This window comes from Cylas formicarius, unplaced genomic scaffold (assembly GCF_029955315.1).
Source record: "Cylas formicarius isolate icCylForm1 unplaced genomic scaffold, icCylForm1.1 PGA_scaffold_1__22_contigs__length_36826433, whole genome shotgun sequence".
Lineage (NCBI taxonomy): Eukaryota > Metazoa > Arthropoda > Insecta > Coleoptera > Brentidae > Cylas > Cylas formicarius.
The window spans coordinates 27,377,621-27,399,379 of record NW_026844264.1 but is presented as its reverse complement, the minus strand read 5'-3'; the positions used below and the strand labels follow the sequence as shown (position 1 = coordinate 27,399,379).

General features: G+C 33.4%; 6 protein-coding genes across 12 annotated transcripts; 3 read left to right on the top strand and 3 right to left on the bottom strand.

The window, feature by feature from the left end:
- Positions 1-1,092: 1,092 nt before the first annotated feature.
- LOC132697047 (akirin) lies at positions 1,093-3,297 on the bottom strand. The gene is made up of 4 exons (XM_060662301.1): positions 2,844-3,297; positions 2,339-2,496; positions 1,767-1,929; positions 1,093-1,476 (listed from the first exon to the last, which is right to left on the bottom strand). The coding sequence occupies exons 1-4, from the start codon at positions 3,046-3,048 to the stop codon at positions 1,466-1,468; spliced, it is 537 nt and encodes a 178-aa protein (XP_060518284.1). The 5' UTR covers positions 3,049-3,297; the 3' UTR covers positions 1,093-1,465.
- Positions 3,298-4,104: 807 nt separating this feature from the next.
- On the top strand, positions 4,105-5,859 carry LOC132696278 (mitochondrial uncoupling protein Bmcp). 3 transcript variants are annotated; one of them, XM_060661019.1, is made up of 7 exons: positions 4,105-4,125; positions 4,296-4,382; positions 4,508-4,655; positions 4,778-5,057; positions 5,106-5,224; positions 5,381-5,441; positions 5,523-5,859. In XM_060661019.1, the coding sequence occupies exons 2-7, from the start codon at positions 4,319-4,321 to the stop codon at positions 5,730-5,732; spliced, it is 882 nt and encodes a 293-aa protein (XP_060517002.1). In that variant the 5' UTR covers positions 4,105-4,125; positions 4,296-4,318; the 3' UTR covers positions 5,733-5,859. The 3 variants fall into 3 exon arrangements, with proteins under 3 accessions (XP_060517002.1, XP_060517000.1, XP_060517003.1); XM_060661017.1 differs by lacking the exon at positions 4,105-4,125 and adding an exon at positions 4,160-4,242; XM_060661020.1 differs by lacking the exon at positions 4,105-4,125 and having other exon boundaries at positions 4,160-4,382; positions 4,778-4,812; positions 4,861-5,057; positions 5,523-5,858.
- Positions 5,860-5,882: 23 nt separating this feature from the next.
- Positions 5,883-6,684, bottom strand: LOC132696279 (ER membrane protein complex subunit 5). Its single transcript, XM_060661021.1, has 3 exons — positions 6,386-6,684; positions 6,280-6,332; positions 5,883-6,193 (listed from the first exon to the last, which is right to left on the bottom strand). The coding sequence occupies exons 1-3, from the start codon at positions 6,465-6,467 to the stop codon at positions 6,017-6,019; spliced, it is 312 nt and encodes a 103-aa protein (XP_060517004.1). The 5' UTR covers positions 6,468-6,684; the 3' UTR covers positions 5,883-6,016.
- Positions 6,685-7,157: 473 nt separating this feature from the next.
- LOC132696251 (probable serine incorporator) lies at positions 7,158-10,768 on the top strand. Of its 4 annotated transcripts, none has more exons than XM_060660983.1 (9): positions 7,158-7,340; positions 7,423-7,587; positions 7,636-7,826; positions 7,897-8,191; positions 8,247-8,430; positions 8,495-8,671; positions 9,284-9,322; positions 9,467-9,626; positions 10,247-10,768. In XM_060660983.1, the coding sequence occupies exons 1-9, from the start codon at positions 7,305-7,307 to the stop codon at positions 10,380-10,382; spliced, it is 1,383 nt and encodes a 460-aa protein (XP_060516966.1). In that variant the 5' UTR covers positions 7,158-7,304; the 3' UTR covers positions 10,383-10,768. The 4 variants fall into 4 exon arrangements, with proteins under 4 accessions (XP_060516966.1, XP_060516968.1, XP_060516967.1 ...); XM_060660984.1 differs by having other exon boundaries at positions 7,159-7,340; positions 9,488-9,626; XM_060660985.1 differs by lacking the exon at positions 9,284-9,322.
- An 803-nt stretch (positions 10,769-11,571) lies between these two features.
- LOC132696202 (succinate dehydrogenase [ubiquinone] iron-sulfur subunit-like) lies at positions 11,572-13,112 on the top strand. The gene is made up of 6 exons (XM_060660910.1): positions 11,572-11,662; positions 11,723-11,934; positions 12,124-12,267; positions 12,342-12,534; positions 12,584-12,823; positions 12,875-13,112. Exons 1-6 carry the CDS (start codon positions 11,609-11,611, stop codon positions 13,028-13,030), a joined length of 999 nt encoding a protein of 332 aa, XP_060516893.1. The 5' UTR covers positions 11,572-11,608; the 3' UTR covers positions 13,031-13,112.
- LOC132696201 (EF-hand domain-containing family member C2-like) lies at positions 13,056-21,671 on the bottom strand. 2 transcript variants are annotated; one of them, XM_060660908.1, is made up of 13 exons: positions 21,536-21,671; positions 21,307-21,483; positions 20,762-20,912; positions 20,399-20,700; positions 18,898-19,225; positions 18,573-18,843; positions 18,117-18,259; positions 17,828-18,024; positions 16,659-16,783; positions 16,491-16,604; positions 15,222-15,401; positions 15,056-15,158; positions 13,056-13,230 (listed from the first exon to the last, which is right to left on the bottom strand). In XM_060660908.1, the coding sequence occupies exons 1-13, from the start codon at positions 21,590-21,592 to the stop codon at positions 13,072-13,074; spliced, it is 2,307 nt and encodes a 768-aa protein (XP_060516891.1). In that variant the 5' UTR covers positions 21,593-21,671; the 3' UTR covers positions 13,056-13,071. The 2 variants fall into 2 exon arrangements, with proteins under 2 accessions (XP_060516891.1, XP_060516892.1); XM_060660909.1 differs by lacking the exons at positions 21,307-21,483; positions 21,536-21,671 and having other exon boundaries at positions 20,752-20,860.
- Positions 21,672-21,759: the final 88 nt, after the last annotated feature.

Below are 21,759 nucleotides of genomic sequence, written 5' to 3'. Positions count from 1 at the left end.
AATAAAATAAATTCGCGTATGTAGAAAACAACTTCCAAAGTCCTCAGTGTAAACACTGCCTACATAGTTACTAATGAATGTCCTTGTATATATCCTTTGATCAATGAAGATTAAATGAATTTGCAATGTTTTTTACGCAAAACATTTTATTTATCACCATAATTCAATAAAAAGTCACTTTTTATAGTTTACTTAAAGCCAGCTTTGAAGCATATCTTAATTTACTTACTTAAATACATCCTCCATAAACCACCATATCTTTTATGGCAAAAACTATTAATCCAAAAATCTATTCTAATTAAGTAAAATCAAAAAAGTGGCATAGATTTTGTTCGATATAATCTATAATAAAAAAATTGATGAGGCAGATTCAAGCATTATAGAGGGGAGATCCAGTTTGATGATCAAATTTCTAGTTGGCGCCTTAACTTCTATTGTGTATAAATACAGATTTTAATTTTATGTAAAAAAGTTTACCCAGGATTCCTACAATAATGGCAAAAGATGCGTTATAATAGTTCAAAAATAATTGGGAGGAGGCAATCACTAATATTGAGAAGTATGGATTCAACTGCATTTAATTAAAAATTCGAAAGATCTATACAACAAAAAAGAATGCCGAAAAAGGGATATTAGGTATACATTATATAGTAACTTTTCTGATCAATCATTCCTTCACGTATACATTTTTTCGCGATCAGTAAATTAATATAATTAATTATTTGTTGCTACCCACGTGAAAAAATGTATAGAAAAATCATAAAATTTTCAAGGAATTTGAAAAAATGTGCGTTAATATATTTAATAGAAAAAAGAACTAAAGATTAGTTTATAGAGACTTAACATACTAAAATATTACAAACTAAATTTAATATCTTTTTGATAATAAAATAGTGCAATAGTAATGCGAGAAGAAACTCTAGTCAACAATTCGTTCAGAATTTTTCGTTAACAAAAACCCATTAATTCTACCTATACAATATTAAAACAACAAAAATACTGAACATTTTATATATGCCACTTTTTCAATGCAAAAAAACAATAACTATCAACCCTAACAACTCAGTTCCATTATGAGAGTGAAACCACAAAGCACTCTGCTGTTTTTCATTTCAAAATCACCTTGTATAACTTTTTTGTCCCTCTATTTGTTAAATACCTTGTACAGAATCTCTAGACAGAGCTTTACATGGACACAACCCATGCAATCGGTAACACAACACAATAAGAAACCATATTTACACAATATAACAAATATATTATAAGTCAATTCCGTGAAAAATACAAAGTAAAAGATAGTAAACGTTTTTTATATACAAAACGCCGATAATGAGTAGTATTACATTCTAAGGCATCATGAAATGCGACTGCTTCTTCAGTAGTTTATTTCTTTGTTTGTTTATATAAACGCCTGTATATATTCTTAGTGATACAAAACAGGAAAATGCTTACCCATTTTTTCCATTTATGATAGATCTAGAACGAAAAGATTTTTTAGATGTATTGTGTGCTGAAACAATTCTAGCCTAAGGCAAAGGAAGCTTTACAATAAAATTTAAATCATTTTCAAACAAGGGACTAGTTTAATAAGATGTGACTCGAATGTATTAATATGTACTTATGCAATATTAATATTAAGAGCCTATTGCGCATAGAAAAATGACTGTCATAAAAAATTTATGCATTGCATTATTTTATTTTTAGATCACGTTTTTGCAAACTTAACCTGTGGTTTTATTGATAAAAACAACAATATAGATACTTACAGCTGGGCGTAGTTTGATTGCTGAAATTTTTATGGATTTGATCAAAGGTGAATTTGACAAAGGCATCATATTGTTCTGCAAGTTTGGCTGTCAATACACTGTCATATTCTTCCCGTATTTCCGTCTCTCGTTCCTTGAGCATCCTTTCGCAAATTACTTTTACCTTCAAAACATAAAACATACAGGTACAAATTATAGAAGACAGAGTGGAAATATTGAATTTTAGCAATAAATGTGGATCTTACAAATTATGAAATTAAAAAATTGTGAGATTTATGCAAAAGGTGGAATATTGGCCAAAATTTAATAAACATCGACAATTTAAAACTAAATTTAGTTGAGTTATTAGAAATCATATAAAGTAATTTCCCTACAATTTGCTCTGAGGTTTCAACACAAAATTCTGCACATATTATGGAATCTTCTTCAACTTGTAGGGTTTAAGAATATATTAAAGTTCAAAGAAAATTTTATTCCTCAATATTTTTTTCTTCATTATAAAAGAAAACAATGCCCTACACCCAGAATAGAGCCAACCTTAAAATATAAAGATTAAAAGACATATTATGTACCTGCTTAAAAGTAAACAGTGGTTTATCCAATCTTGATGGACTTGAATCACCAACGGCATCGGGTGAACTATTATCCGAGTTATCTGCCACGCCGTGCAAAAGCTGTTTACGCCTCTGCAGTCGCTTCAATTCGGCTTTTATGTTTTCAGCCATATATTCTAAACAAAAATGTAAATAAATGTTCCCCTCTTAATGCGGAGAATGAAATTAATGACCCTTGACGCTATAATACTAAACAATTTATCATTTCTAATTGAGTTTCAATACAGACATTAATCCAAAGACGTTTATTTTAAAACTTTTTTTTGCACAATTTTAACGGCATAAAATTTTTGAATCGATATGTCAATTTTCAATCGTGTCTTTAAATCAGCTGATGACAGATAAAATGTCAAAACTACAGATAAACAAACATAAAAATAAAACATTTTGGAGAACTATAGACCGACTGTACGTATTGTGGGTCAAAAAGACTTGGTGTTATGTTAATTTGAAAGTGACCTACCTGGAGTCAACTTTTTGTTAATTACGTCAGGGAAAACGGAACTGGTCGATGGAGAAGCAACCACGGGACTCGACGAAGGAGTAGGTGACACTTTCTCCCGCTGTGTAGGGCTTGTGCAGAAAGGTGCGCATCGTCGGCGTTTTGATGGTCTGCCGCCTAAAACGGGGTCCCAATCCAACGTTCTCTTCAAAGTTGCACACGCCATTTTTAACAGTCCGTAATCAAACACAAAACAAAACAACGGTTTTCACTTGTTTTACAAATAATGCAAGAAATTTTTATAGAATTGTCAATTGTTGAACTATACCGAAACAAAGTATTCTTATTTTTCACTACAAATACAAAATTTTTCACGCCTAAATATTCCGCTTAGTACTCCAATATGGCGAAACGAAATACGAGAATGACAATTCTGACATTTTAGGAATGGATCGGTTTTGGAAGTGATTTTGCCGTTTACAGAGAAGGTACAATAAATGAATAGAGCATGCGCATTGTTAGGCACTGAGTGTCGGCGACATCTAGCAGAAAACATTCAAAAAGTATTAGGAATTTACAAAGAAAATAAAAATAAATTCGTTTTGTTAAGCTATGTAAACCAGTGAAACGAGAATTTAGACACAAAAAAATTTAAAAATCAAAATTGTTTTACGAAAGTACATGATCTAAAGACAATTTTTTTTAATGTTAATCAGTTATTATCTTCATTTACACTTAATTTGGCCACAGCGACATAAGGCAATTCGGCCAGCTTACAATCATGTTTAAACTTTAAAGCAAATACGAATAACGATTCGTATTAGTCACCGACGAACCTATTTACTGACACTCGTCGACAATTTTTTTTCACTGATACTTTCCTAGGACCTCCGAGCCCATCCGGCCTGGTTACCGGCGTGTGTGGGAAAAACAGCGAATCCGCCAAACACTTATATAATCAAAAAGACACTAACTGTTCACTAAGGTCCAACACAATAAAAATTTGACAGAAAACAAGTCTTAAACGTCGTAGGCAGCGGACAAGAATCGACCTGTCTCGTGGAATGCCCTCCAGAGAATCTATAGTTGAAGCAAATTATGCTTTACTACTTCCACATTTTGTTTTATTAATTACAATTACAAACAAATTTGCCATTTAAACCTCTGCTTGTAAAGGAGGGTCCCTTCGTGCGTACGTTTTTATTCCATATTTGTGGGCGAAAATGGCTCGGTTGGTTAAATTCGAAGATCCCATTAGCCTCGTTGGTATTTCAATTAATCCGTCAAATTTCGTCGTTTGGAGGTAGGAATACATGAAAAGATGTGATTTGTTCTGTGATAATAGCTATGTGTTTCTCTGTCTGTCTCTGTAATCTATGATAATTAACCTAAAATTACAATTTCCTGTTCTCTATTGAAAGTAAAATTAGGTATATTTCTTATTGATTTTGGGTAATCTTGGGGTTTCTTCAGAACATTCAGTCCTAAAGAGTGGCATGGGAGATAGAGATTGGCGACCTTTCGTATATGGGGGCTTGGCTAGTTGTGTTGCTGAGTTTGGTAAGTGATACCTTTTTGTAGAAGGTTTTTGAGTAACTTTTATACAGTATTGCTACATTCTATCAAATGTTGGGTATTGGTCATGAACAGCAGATCACAACAGTTTTCAGGTGTTGTGATTTTAGGTACTTTTCCTATTGACACAACAAAAACAAGATTACAAATTCAGGGCCAAAAATTGGACAAAAATCATAGAACTTTGAAATACAAGGGTATGGTGGATTGTTTATTTAAAATCATTAAGCAAGAAGGATTTGCATCATTATATTCTGGGTAATAAAAAAATGTAATGTAAAAATTGTGCAGTAAGTAAACTGTTTTGTGTTGCAGAATTTTTATTAAAATACTAGTGGTGTGATGATTTAAAATATGGCATGTTTTTTTTCTTGTTTTAGTATTTGGCCAGCAGTATTAAGGCAAGCAACTTATGGTACAATTAAGTTCGGCACTTATTATTCCCTTAAAAATATTGTTTTAGAGCATAACAAAGGTAAAGAAAATGTTAGCCTTAATATAGTTTGTGCTGTGATAGCTGGCGCAGTTTCAAGTGCTATAGCAAATCCTACAGATGTACTTAAAGTACGAATGCAAGTACGAGGTGCCGCTGGTAATGTTGGATTAATAGATTGTTTTAAAGAGGTTTACACCCATGAAGGAATCTCAGGGTTATGGAGGGTATGTCACCTGAATTATAAAGAAGTGTTATTGAAAAATCTTTTTTAGGGTGTTAGCCCAACTGCTCAAAGAGCAGCTGTCATAGCAGCAGTGGAATTGCCTGTTTATGACTTTTGTAAAAGCCATTTGTTAAATATTCTTGGAGATACAGCTGCAAATCACTTTATGTAAGTCATATTTTCAAACTAATAAATAAGGCAGACATTGAAAAATAATTTAAAGGCAAGAAAGAATTATTTAATAATCTACAAATAATACGGTACTAGTTTAAAATTTGTTTCAGTGATTTTACCAGTTCTTTAAATACAGCTGAACATTTTTAGGTCTAGTCTTTTTGCCAGTTTGGGAAGTGCTATTGCATCCACACCTTTAGATGTTGTTAGGGTAAGTTTCATATAGGGCATTACATTTTTGTTATTTTATTTGTATACAATTGTGTCATTTGCGTGATTGAATTTTGTGCAGACTCGCTTAATGAACCAAAGAAGGCTTAAAAAAGCAGGCATATCATTGCCATACCACATCTACAGAGGAACTGCTGACTGCTTCATCCACACCTTTAAGAATGAGGGATTCTGGGCATTTTACAAAGGGTTTATTCCAACATTGTTTAGAATGGGACCATGGAATATTATATTCTTCCTTACTTACGAGCAGTTGAAAGTCTTATATTGAATCTGCCAGCAAGCTCGAATTTTATTCAGACAACTTTGACTCATGAAATTATATGTTACTTAATTTCTGCATTTTTGTGAATAGGTATGTTTATTTATTTTCCCACTCCTTATGTACTAAAATAAATCTGTTAAATAAAGTAATTCAGAAGTGTTAATGTCCTTTTAATATGAATATGGGACAACAATAAACAATGTAATACATGGTTTCTAAATACAAAACATTTTTCTATAAATGTACAATTTTTTTTTTGTAGCATAACATTTTAAATGCTATTGGTAATTTCAGGCAGCAAATGCTTTACCTCTATGAGAAAATGTATAAAACGAAGGAATATTTCTAAAGGTTTCCCATGATTTATTATCAAGATCGGCTGAAGCCTTAATTTCCTTGAAATCACCTGCTACATATAGTACTCCATATATTATTATAAAGAAACTAGCTAGAGCCTGAATCCAGATCTAAAAAAACAATTTTTATATCAATAGTTCCCAAAAGATATGCGAGTTTTACGGCACAATTTGCTTTAAATGGACATAATACTTACGTCAGGCGGCAAATGTGTAAATTCTAATTCATTCAGTCTTAGATATGAACGATCTAAAAAGCCATGAACAGAGTAATACTTTAATACATTAATTGTACCTACCTACGTTGAGCAGCTGAATATGCTGAGTGAAATAATGACAAAAAACCCAACGAAAGAGTTAACCTGTGAAATACAGTAACTGCCATAATGAATCCTTATGAGGTGAATTGCTTTTCTTTAGGATTTCCAGAATTTTATACATAAAAGTTAAAATAGACGCATAGATAAATAACGTTTTAATTATCTTAGATTCTTCTCCTTTTCTTATAATTTCCGTAACAGTGGGCACTACAATATGGACCCTCGTCCATTGATAATTTCAATTTTTGTTAAAATCGGCACATATTCTATAAATAAACATCACAATTAATTAAACTCTAGATCCGCCTTGATTCAAACAAAGCTGTTTTTTTTTTACTGTTCGCTTCCGTCCTGTGCTATCCGGACCCAACCGGCCCCAACCGGCGTGAATAACGAAAAGCGACGAACAACACTACACTCAAACAAGTACCAAGCTCAACACTAACAAATATTACAACTTAAAGAAGATCGATAACTAGTGTTTTTAACCGATTACAGGGGAGCGGAACATAGCCCTTACAAATTTTGTGAACATTGTAATTTTTCTGTTTTTTTCGCCTTCACTAGTTGATACGAAATCTAAGTTAATTTGAGAACACTGTATAGTTTAATGTAAAGTAATCATTAGAAAAATCCTTAAAAGTAGTCAGTAACGAACTAACCCTTTACATTTTGCTCATTTTTATGGAGGAATGCAATCCAGAAAAGGAGAAAAATTATTTGGTCCCAGGCCACAGACTATTAAACAATATTTGTGTTTCAGGCATAGATATATGATTGAATGTTAATCATAAAGTTGTAAGACGAAAATAGTGTGTCTATTGTGTTTTAAGTTCTTTACTTACATACATTTATAAAGTTTCTTCAGATCGGGAATATATAGTATACATTTACTTTGTAATATGGGTTGTGTTTTGGGCCTGTGTTCTGCTGCACAGGTGAGTTTTGGATGTAAAATAAAGCGCCTCTTTTTCTAGAAATAATTTTAAGATTAATACAAAATATCTGGTATGATTGTAGTTGGCCTGTGGTTGCGGAAGTGCAGCCTGTTCTCTTTGTTGCTCGGCATGTCCCTCATGCAAAAATTCGACATCTTCTCGAATTATGTATGCGTTAATGTTATTGCTGGGGACAATCACTGCTTGTATTACATTAGCTCCTGGGCTTCAAAATGCCCTGAAAAAGGTGAGTGTTGTCACTCTCAATTTGATTTTATATAATACATTTTTCCAGGTCCCGTTCTGTACAAATGCCACAGGGGAAAGCCTTGTACCATCTTCGGTTATAGTTGACTGTAGCAAAGCTGTTGGATACTTAGCAGTTTACCGAATTTGTTTTATTTTGACATGTTTTTTTGTATTGTTTGCCCTAATGATGCTCGGAGTGAAGTCGTCAAGGGATCCTAGAGCAGGCATTCAAAATGGGTAATATTTTTTAAGTTAAAAAATAGGACAAACAGTTATTTATGTAGTAGAATATAAATTTAATTTCCAGATTTTGGGGCTTGAAATATCTCCTTGTAATTGGAGGTATAATTGGAGCCTTTTTCATTCCTGAAGGTTCATTTGGAGTAACATGGATGTGGTTTGGAATTGTAGGAGGATTCCTATTTATTTTGATACAATTAATTTTAATTATCGATTTTGCTCACTCCTGGGCTGAGGCTTGGGTGGGAAATTATGAAGAATCAGAATCTAAGGGATGGTATTTTGCTTTGGTTGGGGTGACATTATTCAACTATGCACTTAGCATTGCTGGTGTTACATTACTTTTTATTTTCTTCACTAAGGTAAGGCTCTTGAAGCAACAGTTATGCTATATAAACAATTTTGATTTGTTTTTAGTCTGATGGATGTGATGTTAATAAGTTCTTTATTTCAATTAACTTGATTTTATGTGTGATTGTAAGTTTTTTGTCAATTCTGCCTGCTGTTCAAGATAAGCTTCCTAGATCAGGAGTTTTACAATCTTCAGTGGTTACTCTTTATGTAACTTACTTGACTTGGTCTGCTGTATCAAATTCTCCAAGTAAATGACATTTTTTAACTTGTAATAAAAGTAAAACTAATTATTTCAAATCATCATGTTGCAGAAGAGTGCAATCCAGGATTTTGGGGCATATTTGGTGGAAAATCTAGTGGCAATGACTTTGATGTCATTGGATTGATTATATGGATGTGTTGTGTGTTATATTCTTCAATTCGGTCTGCTAACAGTTCCTCCAAGATTACTATGTCTGAGAATATGTTGACTAAGGATAATGGCGCAGGTATATTTTTTTAATTACTTTTTTTGCTTTATATGTTGTGTTTGTATTTTTGCTTTTTATATTTTTACACTAAAAGCCATGGCATTATGTAGTGATAGAAATAGTCCAAATATCGTTCGTTCATAGAGTAATAAACATTACTTATTTCAAATCAATATTTTGAAAACTGTGTTAGTTGTTTAAGAAAAACTGGAAAAATAATGAAACATTTTACATGTTCTAAATGAATGATTTTGTGAATCCTTGTGTATAGGAACTTTGATCTCAAAAGGACAACTTTTAAATAGAATCGTTTTTGAAACACACTGTATAATTACCATTACATTTCTGATAAGAATTTTTGAAGTCAAAATGTGTTTATGTTCCTGCTGATTTGAATATAATCAAGGTTTTTAAGAGATTTTTTATTTTGGTTTATGCATCTTGTAAATATGTGGTGTTCGTGATGGGTCAGTGTGCTACAACTACAAAATGTATGATAATTGAAGTACTGAGATTGTGTAATATATCTAGCTTTTCAGCTTATGTGTTAATATTGTTTTGAGGGATATTGGCTTTTATGATATTGCATAATTTTGGAATATTACATTAATTCATATTTTCTTTATTCAGTAAGGGGCGGCGGAACAGATAACCTAGTTGAGAATGAAGGTATGTTATTTACCCTTCTTTTGTAAGTTTTTAATTTTTCTTTTTTCCAAACATGTCACCATAATGCCTTGGAATATTGTTGCACAGATAGTTAATTTTTCGTTTCTCTCTTCTCTTTTCATTTATTTTGAACTTTATGTGAAGATGGGTATACTCCTATCACAGGTAATGATGGTGGCGAAGGAGGTGGAAGAAAGGTTTGGGATAATGAAGAGGAGTCAGTGGCTTATAGCTGGACCTTCTTCCATGTTATGTTTGCTTTGGCCACCCTTTATATAATGATGACTTTGACGAACTGGTACAAGTAAGTAAATCAGTGCCATATTAATATTGCATAAACAGGATGTTATTGAAATGATATTATTTATTATAATCAGTTAATGTTGATCCAATATTTTGTTTGGTCCAAATCAGACAAAAAAATCTATTTTTTTAATTTCCTTATGAGATGAACTAATGACTGTGACTGTGATATTGAATAATATATGTAGAACTTTTTAAGTATCCTTTTTTTGAAATAGTCAATTTTCGACTTGGTCAATTTAAAGCAAGAATCTCTTGCAGTGCTTCCAGAAACAGTAGTTTAGTTTATTCGGGCATCCTTTGTAGTGTTAGTAGACAAAATAATAACAGCTTTTAATGAGTTTTTATCATATTTGGATGTACTATTGGTGCAGAAATCCTGAACTAATACTGAAACAAATAATTTTTTGGGGTTTGAATGTATGAAATTTGCAATGTTCATGAGTTCATTGAAAAGCCTTTGTAATGTTAGTAGAGAAAATAATAAGTCTTTCTCTCATACTTGAACTTAATATTTTTGCCTTTGTTCTTTGCCCATGATATTCATTCATTAAATTATATCATGTCATTTGAATAACACCCAGTATATATGCATAATGCAATAGTGATATTAACTTTCAGGCCAAATTCGAGTATTGAAGGTTTTAATAATAATGTTGCTTCAATGTGGGTTAAAGAAATATCCAGCTGGCTGTGCTTGGTGTTATATGGCTGGACCCTAGTCGCTCCAGTTTTGCTTCCTGATAGGGAATTCTAGGAAAACCTGTTCAGCTTTAATCATTGTGATCCTGAGTATATTATATATTCATTTTTTCATCTTTAAAAGTTGTTATTTTCTAAGTAGTTTTAAACCTATTTTAACTTAAAATATGTAGGAAACCTATTCAATTACAGTAACAATAGCCAATAGTATAATATCTTACTTCTGCAATATTTTTGCCCTTATCTGATTCACCAAATGCATATTAATTGTGTTTTTGGTATAGCATAATAAAATTTGAAAATGTATAAAGAGGATTATTTACTTTTTATTCTACTTAATGTAAATAAAAAAATTATCTGGAATGCATATATGTTATGTTGTTCTATGTGACATTGTGATGTTTTGTTACTTTTACTCTTATAATAAAGGAATATCGTATTTGAAAAATTGTATTTTTTCCTTTTGCAAAATACAGTTTATGTTTATGATTTTTCAAATTATGTGAGGTACAAGTCATTTTTTGTGCCTTTGAGCCTTGCGGAACACAATGGGCATTGATTCATCAGAGGACAGGAGGCCGTTAAACTCTAGGTACTGTAGCATATTATTGAGATAGTTATATATATTATCAGATGTCAGATCAGATATCATATATATTAGGTAATAAAATTAAAATATCATCCTAACGGGGAGGAGCCTTGTGGAATATAATGAGCAAATGAGGGAGAATACGCAACCGTTAAAACCTAGCCTATTATTAAGATAATGATATATATCATTAGATCTGAGATCACATATCATATATTTAAGGTAATAAAATGTAAAATAGCACCCTAACGAGCAGCCTTGTGGAATATAATGAGCAAGTGGCAGAGAACACGCGACCATTAAAACCTTGGTACTGATGATTTAATATGTGTTTTATTGTGATTTTTAATTAGCGGCTCCAGAAATGTCATTGGTGATATTTAGCTGTGCTGAAATCTGATTGGTGTAAAGGGATGAGCATAATTACATTGTTTTAATTATGGTGTTTTCTAATTTGGAAGTTCCCGACCTTTTCAATAAATTTGGATAATACGGGTATCTAATCGGTCTCAGGTCCCTTAAATTTCGAAATATTGGTATTTTTAGCAATTGAAACTTAAGTACAGAGGATCATAAGAAGTACCATACTAGAACCCACTTTGGACTAAAGTATTCTGTAAACTTTGCTACCACTGTTCACATCTGAACGTGACAAAAAGAAACGTCAGAAATTTTAAAGTTTGAAATGAAACATGAATTGTCTTTCGAGAATAACTTGGCCGTCGCATCATATAAAGATAAAGATCGTAAGTCGGGAATAAGGTACGTAGGGACAGGACATATCTCTCATCGCGTGGTTTCCTTAGACTGTGTTAAAATGTTACATCGCAGTTCAAAATTTCTCAAAATCGGCACAGCTTCACGCACAAAATGTGGAGAAAATCGAAAAAAAAGACAAGCCGCCGGAACCGACAATAATCAAGTCGAATTTTAAAAGATTCAAAATATACAGATTCGATCCCGAGAGTAGACAGTTTAAAAAGCCTCGCATGCAAGAATACACGATAGATTTAAATGAGTAAGTTTTCAGTCTACAATTTACAGGGTTGTGTGACATAACAGTTTGTGCTGCCGGTTGTTTATTTATTAAAACTTTTCAATTTTAATCGATTTGAGAAAACGATTTAATATGCAAAACAATTTGGATATTTGGCCAGTTTAATATTGTAATCATCAAAATAATAGGTTTCGCAAAAATATTTTGCAGGTGTGGCCCTATGGTTTTAGATGCCCTGGAGTACATAAAAAAGGAGCAGGATAGTACTTTAACATTCCGAAGGTCCTGCAGGGAAGGTATATGCGGATCCTGTGGAATGAACATAAATGGTGTTAATAAGTTGGCGTGTTTAGAGTAAGCCGTAATCGATAAATTTTTCCTGGTCGGATTCCTTAAGTGAAACCAAAAAAACTAAAAAAATATTTTAGGAGAATGCGATCTAAAGGCAGTATAAAAATTTACCCCTTGCCTCACATGTATGTCGTTAAGGACTTGGTCGTCGATTTTAATAAATTTTTGGATCAGTATAACAGAATTAAACCATATTTAATAAAAAAAACTGAGGGCTATAAAGAAGGAGACGAGACGTTTTTACAAAGCATCAAAGATCGAACCAAACTAGTAAGTGGTTTTCGCAGAACTGCTCTGGTCAAACGATCGGCATTTATAGGACGGCCATGTAGAATGCATCTTGTGTGCTTGTTGTTCGACGTCTTGTCCTGAATACTGGTGGCATGGCCACTCAAAGCAGCCCAACGATTTCTTGGGACCCGCGACACTTTTAAATGTGTATCGTTGGATCCTCGACTCCAGAGATGAAGGAACAGCGGAAAGGCTCAATCAGCTGAAGAACTATTATTCTGTGTACCGATGCCACCAAATCAATAATTGCACAAATTGTTGTCCCAAAGTAATTAGAAAAGTAACGGCAATGCAATTTCATGATTGATTAAACTTGCAGAGATTGAATCCCGGGAAAGCCATCGCTAACTTACGGCTGATTTTGGCCGGACTTAAACGGAAATCAAAGTCGGAAATGCGCGGAAGCGTGAAGTCCGATCACGAAAAGGCGACTAAAAGTGATGGAAAATTGTCCCCGTCCAAATCGAAATCATAATAAAATGAATTTATTTATTTCAACAATTATAGATTTTACATTCAACCCGCCAAATTAGTTTTGTCTTCTATGGCTTTGACCGAATCCTCTCCTACAGTGTTTCTAAATGTGGATTCCAAATCCAAACATTTGTTAAAAGCACACCAATCTATTAGCTTACCAGCTTCCACTCTGGGCTCGGAACCCCATCCAAGATCCAGCTAAAACATACAAGTTAAAACTATCGCTTGTTCATTTGTATGCACTTGGTAAGGTAATGTATACTCTGTCTCAATCTTTAACATGTTGGATTTCGACGACAATAAAATTTTAACGATGTTGTTACCTATTTATTGGTTTATTTATTTATTCTTGCTTGAGTGACACGGCAGAGGTGGGCAGGGGTATATTTGTTTCTTTCTGAATGATATATTTCCTTAGTGTTATGTTAATACACAATAACGCGTTTTACCACAATCCGAAACTCAATTTTACCTACTCGACGCGCGTTTCGCCAACCAAGTTGGCATCTTCAGGAGAAGATTAAAACTAAACTTAATAACAAATGCTCTCTATATATATATACACATCGGGAAGTGGGAGAGGGGATTACGCACTGTTCACGCAACTAATCAGCGCGTATAATGGGCTAAATGGGATTGGACCTCTATCCTTGTTCAGTGCCTTATTCCCTCTCTTAACAATTTCTAAACTTTCGTAGGCATCTAATTTTCTACTATTATTTACCTGTTTAACTAATTTTAAATTACTTATATCTACCTTATGATTATTGTTGAACATATGTTCCGCTACACTTGATTTTTCTAATCTACCAAATTTTAAAAATAAACTAAAATCTAAAAAAACGCCAATATAGTCGATAAGGAATATTATTAATAATGGAAAATTCAAGAAACTATATTGTCTTTAACAAAGCGAAGATGTTCCTACCATGGATAAACTGAAAAAGGAGCTAGAAGATGAAACCAATATAAATATAAGCCGTGCCACGCTCCTGCGAGTTTTTTGTAAAATGGGATATTAATACCGCAAAATAGACACTCTGAGATTTAATTACCTTAAAGAAATTAAAACACCGTATCCAAAGGATCGGTTGATTCCGTTCACACGAAAGCACCTTCAAATAAAGGAAAGCGCATCACCATAGTAGACCCTGTTGTCTGCAAATAATATTAAGGACTCCAGCTTGGATTATCATGAGGATACAGGGGCCGAAATTTTTGAAAACAATCTTTTAAAAAATATTCCCAATCACAGTGTCATGGACAACGCAAGTCAGCTGCTGTCAGCTGGGGAAAGCACCGGCCTCATCAAGTTCAAAAACTGAAATCCAGGAATATTTCCTAGAAAATGATATTTATTTTGAAAAAAACAGTATATATGCTATAATTTTGCTGAGCAGCCTGGGCACTTGTTTACGTCTTCCTCGAATATCATTGCATGTTTAACCCCTTAGAGCATTTGCCGAATTAAATTAAGAACAAAGGTCAGAGGAGAAAATGTTACTCATACTTTAAGTCCCAGTGTTATAAATTTGATAAAAAATGTAAATTTTGTGAAAATTGGGAGCTGGAAAAATTCAGTACAGCACATTATAAAAATTAAAATCAATCTCAATGACGACTCTAATGGTGATACAGAATTAGATTTAAATATTTAAAATAAAAATGTAATTATGTATACATATTCCTAGCTATGAATTTATTGTATATATTTAATGTCATTGTTTTTTTTACTGTAATTTACTAAGATTAGATATAAACAAAAAAATATTATTACCAAAACATTTGAGAGTGTCTCCCTAATGTTCTGTCTTTTAATACCTACCGGATCCGAGTTTTATTGCCGACGGTAACTTCCATAATTGCGGACAAAAGCACGATGAAGATTGAGACAGACTATACCTAATATATTATTCCATAAAATCAGGTGGATTGGAATATTCTGCCAAGACTATTTTAAAAAAAAATGAATCTTTGATTAATTTAAGTTCAAACCAGTTGTGTGGTAGTGAACAAAACTTACTTTTATATTGATTGGCAAAGAATCTGGCATGGGACAAATGGTACGATCCAAAAATCGCAAAATATTTTCGTATTCGATATTACCATGATCGTCCTTTTCAATCCTAAAATATTAAATCAGATTGTTGGGATTTTTGGCAATAGAAATAAAGGAGCAAGCAACTTACACATCAATAATTTTGTTAATCAATTCGTTCTCAAAAGGCAACCGACTTCCCTTAAGAATGGTGTAACATTCTTTCTCGCTCAACTTTCCGGATCTGGAATGATCCCTTAGTAAAAAATACTCACGTAACCGATCCAGGTCATCCCAAAGATATCTCTTAAGCTGTGTGAGCACAATGGCGCTAAAAATTAGATAAATATGGTGTAATAATATGGACTGGGACGGTATTATGAAATTAAATATTTAAAATAATGTTTAAGAAGAATTGAAAGCTCTAGGCTAGTTATCTTTAAGCCGGTGTACCTACACTGCGTTTTAAAATTGTAATAAATCAATTCTTTTTTACAATTTAACTAACAAAAATATAACACATTTTTACACATTTTACACATTAATTAAATATATTTTAAAGGCGTTGGATTGTTACTTTTAAAACATTTCTTTAACATTTTAAATGGAAAAGAGGGTCTGCTATCATGTGACTTTTATCAGCCAATAGAACAAATTAAACTTGTGTAGTTAGGTAGTGACCGCCGTTTTCTTAGTCAGGAAGGTTTTGGAATCGTTTTGTTGGTGGTTTTATAAGTAGTTCATTTTTTTGGCGATAAGAATGGGTGAAAGATCACACATAAACATTCAAAATAATTTTCTTTCATTTTCAATTATTCAATTAGGTATGATTGAAAAAAATCTGTTATTTCTATTTTCATATACTGATATTATTAATTTTAATTTTATAGGAAAACCTGTCTCACTAATTGTGCCTCAAACTTAAAAATAAGACTTTCTACAAGGATAACGTCAACAGGCAAAAAAAGGACTTTGCTTATAATTTATAATAATGTCTCTTCGTTTTAAATCTCATAGCATATTTAAATTTTAAATATTTAAAATAACATTTAGTGATGCTTATTTTATTATCTGGCAATTATAATTTGAATGGTTTCGTCTTTAGTTTAAATTCAGACAATTATTTTGTTTTAAGAAGAAGTAAATCAGTTTTAAGAATACATTATGGGATCATATAGCGTCTTAATGATTCATTAAAAAGCACTAATGATGCAAAAACATATTTAATGTCGATCAAATCGTTAGCGTTTTTTTTTTTTAAATTTTTTTTAAAACGTTTTTTCTCTGAGTATGGGGCCGAGATTGGAGGTCCTAGTAACTTGAAAGATATAATTTTCAACGCTTTAAACTGTAAATATTACATTTTTGTAAGTGGCTGTTGGCAACAAGAGCGTTGCTCAAAACCGTCCCAAAGATTTACCGTATTTTATCGCGATCATATCGTTGCTTGTAGCAACTTGCAGAAAACCCCCTGGCGATAGTGATCATTTCGTGTTCTGTGAAATCTTCGCCCATAATTTGACAGAGCTTATTTCTGAAAGTAGTTTATAGAGTTTTTGAGATTTAATTCGCAAAGTACAAAATTTACCTCAGTTTTTCATAAGGAATCACTGATGATTCGGTGGGAATTATTTCGGCAACGAAGTCCTTGTATATTGGTCGCAATTTGTCTCGAACTTTATCCATTATGAGCTTCAAATTTGATTTTGGGAACTATAACACAAATTCCGGTTACGCTGTCCAATATTTAAAACAATGACGGGTAGGAACTTAGGAATAATGAGATATTTATAACATGGCTATTAGTTTTTAAATTAAAATTCATTTCTATTTATATTTTCGATATTGTTTGTTAATTTTATTTGTAGTACCAAATTGCATATGCAATGCCAAGTAAATTCAAAAATCAAATCGGAAAGAAAACTGGAATTTTTTTTTCTTGGTATATACATATACATATATACATATACATATATCATTTTTATTAGCATTTCATTCTGTACAGACTTTTCATTTGAATTAATGACTTTACTCGCTGAATTAGAGTTTGTTTAATATGATTGTTCTATTACTGACTTGTTACCTTTTAAAAAAATATATTTCGAGACATTAAAGTTGGACTTAATATCGTGGCAACAAATATTGATTGATTTGATTTTTGGTTTAATCTATAATCATGATTACGTTATACACGAGAAAAATGTTTTCAACTTAATAACTTCAAAGCAAAAAAAAGAATAAAATTGTTTAGGAGGGCATAAGTGTTTCGGTATAACTTTTATTTCAAACAACAACAACAAACAACTGAGCGTAAAATTTAACTGAAACTGAAAATTTATTTCGCCTTTTATTAAGCCTTTTATTTATATTACGCTTTTTATTTATATCGGTCGACTACCCTCTATGAAGGAGGTTTTTTTTTTGCAGAATTGTCCGGCGCAGCCCGTTCGTTACAGTGCTCTATTTTTGGGCGGTTTTTATATTTTATATATACCATTTTACTTGGAATCATTCTAAGTGTACCTAGGATTGTTGTCGAATATTCATCAACTTGTGACAAAAAAATTCGCCTATGTGGCATTCTTAAGCGTCAATGCAGTATACCCTATATCTTTCAGATTTGAATCAGACCCACGCTGTCAACATATCAACTTTCGATTGATTGATCTTATTAAGAATAGTAAAATACAATTACAATTGCATTCAATTAATTGTTTTTCGTGACTGCTCCATAATACTTCGTTTCCATTTATTTACCTGGCCAGCGTTTAGTTCCATATATCTAAGAGCGTAATCGTCTGCAGTTGTGAGAATAAACTCGAACCCGTTTATAATCAAGGTTGCCCCGATATACATATGCTGAGGTGTGTAATACAAAGGGGGTTTGCTTGTATAGGTTTTCTGACCCGCAAGCTGCACCCGTGCTTTTTTAAAAAACGTGGACGTTACAAATCCTGCAATTTAAAGCACACAGTAAAAAAAATAAATCACAACGAGTTCTCTTAAAAGAGCAAAAGCTATTGGTAATACAACTTTGAAATCTAACCTGAGTTTCTTAACGCAATTTCGAATACCCCCAGAGAGTCGTCGGTTAGATAATAACTAATGATAAAATTTCTGCTGCAATTCTCTGGAATTTTTGATTTCATTTTCGCTTGGAATCTTAGAATGTGACTGTCAAGGCCTACCCTGAAAAAAAAATACATGTGACCTCAAAATACGTTCGAACGAAGATTACAGTAAAAGACTTCGATCCAAATTGCCATTAAGATATTTTATAATTTATTGCTTTTTCACTGGTCATTTTTCAAACAAATACGTTTCGTGGTAAATTTAAATTATTGACAAAAGATCTTTACGCTATATTCATAATTTCCATTCACAGAATAATTACCACCCAGTGAATTCAGTAGCTTCGGTGAAAGAAAATTTTTTTGGGACCAATTTTTGTGGTTCCTCTTAAGGGAACAATGCTTTGCGCTACTTTGTTTCAAACAGGTACCTGTCGTGAAGAAGAAATTTCTTGAAGTCTCTTTGTGGTGGTTTGGGTTCCACGGTTAAACAATTCTGGGCCGAATCTTCGTACGAGCCGAACCCATTCCACGGAGGCAGTTCTCTATCTTTGGGTTCCAGTATCCGAACGGTTTTGCTCTCGTGATTCGGTTCCGCGATCGGATTGAATTCGGTGATTCCATATTTGACTGCGTAATATTCTTTGGTAAACGAATCACAATCAGTGAGGATGATCTTTCTTCCATAACAGTTCAGCATCCCTGATGAAGAGCTCACAGTTAAACGAGTATAAGTTTATATATATATACACCCACCTCCTATGGTCAAATCCTTTTCGGTGTAATATTCGGTATTTTCTCGGCCGCAATCCAATGGATCGAGAATGTACCTTTTTGAACCTAACGCAGAGCCCAAAACATTTAGCACTGTGCAGCGAGAATTGCTCCCAACCGGTGGCAATTCTCTGTACCATTTTGGCAACTTTTCTCTACGAAGAAACATGAAATCAGGCTCGCCGCCAGCTTCTTTTTGCAGTTCCTTAACTTCTATCGTGTCGTCTGCACAATAATATCGAACGTCAAGCCGATGAACATATCCGTACTCTGTTTCCGAATCGTCCCAGTACGCTTTAAACCGAAGAACCTAAGGAATTAGAATCCTCAATTTTCATAACATTTCACAGCATGTGCTACTCATCAGTGAATGTTAACATAAAACAAGTCATTCATAAAATATTCAAAAACCGGCCGTCATTTCACAAAGTGGTTGGAGTAAAAGTGGTTTTAGTACGAAGTTTCTTTACTCCCCTGAACAAGTTTAGAAAATTTTTATAAGTGTGAATAAACATTTTTCGTAGAATATTATGTCCTGTTGGTTGGTTGGTTTGTTGCTTACTATTTTTGGATTCTAAATAAATCTTAAAACTGAACAAATCAACTGAATGAGTCCACACACGCTCAGGTTTCCAAGTTTGCGCATGCCAAATTCAAGCACGGTCTGATTTTGCTCAGGCCAGGCCAACGGCCTGCGCAGTCGACCGGACGTTCACACAAACGCACTGATATGCCTGCACAAACTAGGTTTGCACAGGCGGCCTGTATTAAAAAACTGAGCGTCTGTGGGGGCCTTTAGAGAAAGAAGTAGAAAATAGTATGTTATGCAACAAGCGCGGTAAATGTCATTTGACGAGTTTTTAATAAACGAGTGAGTTAAAAAGTTTGCCGGACGTGTTCCATACTATACTTTTTCTACGACCGTTAGTGTTTGGGTCCATTTTCGCAAAACAACACGAATACATTCACTGACATGACCGTCAGAATTGACAAACGTCAAAATTCAAAGCGTGGGAAATATCTCCGAAAACATCCGATTGCTCCCAAATCCGTGCGGTAAAATCCGAGAAATGTCCGAAGTGGCTCGGATTCATGGGAAACGAAACTGACGTGGTAAAGTGAAGCTTCCCGCATGCTAGATCGGTAGGTAATTAAGTATTTTACAGGCGGGAGTAGAAAAATACATTTTCTTAAAAGCAGTCGATAAAATGTTACACTGCTTTCTTTACAGTTAAGTTTCTACAGTTTTTTGAGACCTAAGGCAATTATCAACGCTGCACTAAAGCGGTGGAATATTTAAAGTTTATCAAATCGTTCCACGAAACACCTAAATTGTACCGCCTCTCGATAGCAGTAACAGCGGTGGCACGAAATTAAGTCGGCAGTCGCGGGTGTCGGCCAACTTATACAAATATTATTCTGTAAACTTTGCTATAGGTAGTAATGCGTATTAAATAATTTTTCCTTTCGAACAAATGCTAACCTTTTTATCGTTCTCCAAAAATTTTCCTAAATTATCTTGAGTTCTGTTCGGCTTCTTTGGTTGTATCGAATCTCGATCATGCGATCTCAGTTCTAAATAGGGATCCTCTGGTGCAACAATTGGGTCTGGCACATGAATACCACGTCGATTTAAGAATGTTCTCGTAAATTTATCGCAGTTGATAATTTTAAAAACCTTGCCGTACAACTCGACTTCCCGTCCGATATTAAAATCGATCAGGTCGTAAAAGTTTTCAGCCATAGGTGCGGGAAAGCGGATCCTTTGGCGGGAAATTAGCACACCTTAAAATTGTAATCATTATGCTGTATTGATGACCATAATTTAAATTCTACGTTTGCTTGCCTTGCGGGATACCACTATTCATAACTACGGGTTCGACCACCCGAATTGTACCATCTTCTAGATAATAATAAATTTTTACTTTTCTTACTTGGAACGGCGAACCGTATACCTCTTGTAGAGTCTCTTGGAAGTAAGCATCAAAACTCAGAATCTAAAAGTGAGGCTATACATGTAGTGCATACCGTAACATAACAGAATTTGGTGCCCTTTCAGTCGAATTCGTAATCTCAAATTTCACAGTTTGATTTGATTGCACCATAAGAAAGCAATGAAGGTATTTAGACTAGACTCATTGAGTTTTATAAGCCAAGAATATATCACTCACTCACTCTCTCTGTGTTCTTTTTTAATGGCTTAATGATTGTATATATACTTGCAATTTTTTTTAATTTAGAATTCTGACCTTTCCTGTTGACTTAAATTAAATCATATACACTCAGCACCTCAATAACGGAAAATTTTGAAAATTTATATCTACTAAAAAAATGAAAGTACTTTAGATATGCAGGTATACATTAGCCAGTAAATAACCCTGCATATAACACCTGTTTATCAAAAAGGATCCATCCCGGCAATTCGATCGACTGTCCCCTTGGATAGACTGATGGATATTTGTCCGATAAAGGTCCAAACATGTTTGGACGTACTTTTTCAATTAAGGTTCCATTGCCATCACCGGCAACATCAAAAACAGAATTAAGGTGAAAATTAGTTCTCCCGATCTAAAATATTTTTAACGTGGTGTATTATGGCGTCACTAGCAAGCATACTTACATTTGGGTTAGGTGAATATCCGGGTAGCAAAGGTAAGTGTGAATAGCGTAAAGACATTTTTCAAAACATTAGCATCCCCAAATAAATTTACAACGGAACAAGGCGTTTTGAGGTTGCGACAACGCTAGTCAGAAAGAGAAGAGTTTTGTCAATCAAAGTCTAGTTACTATGGTATTACGTATATTACGGTTGTTGGGGAATATCTCGAATTACTTTGGCAGCAT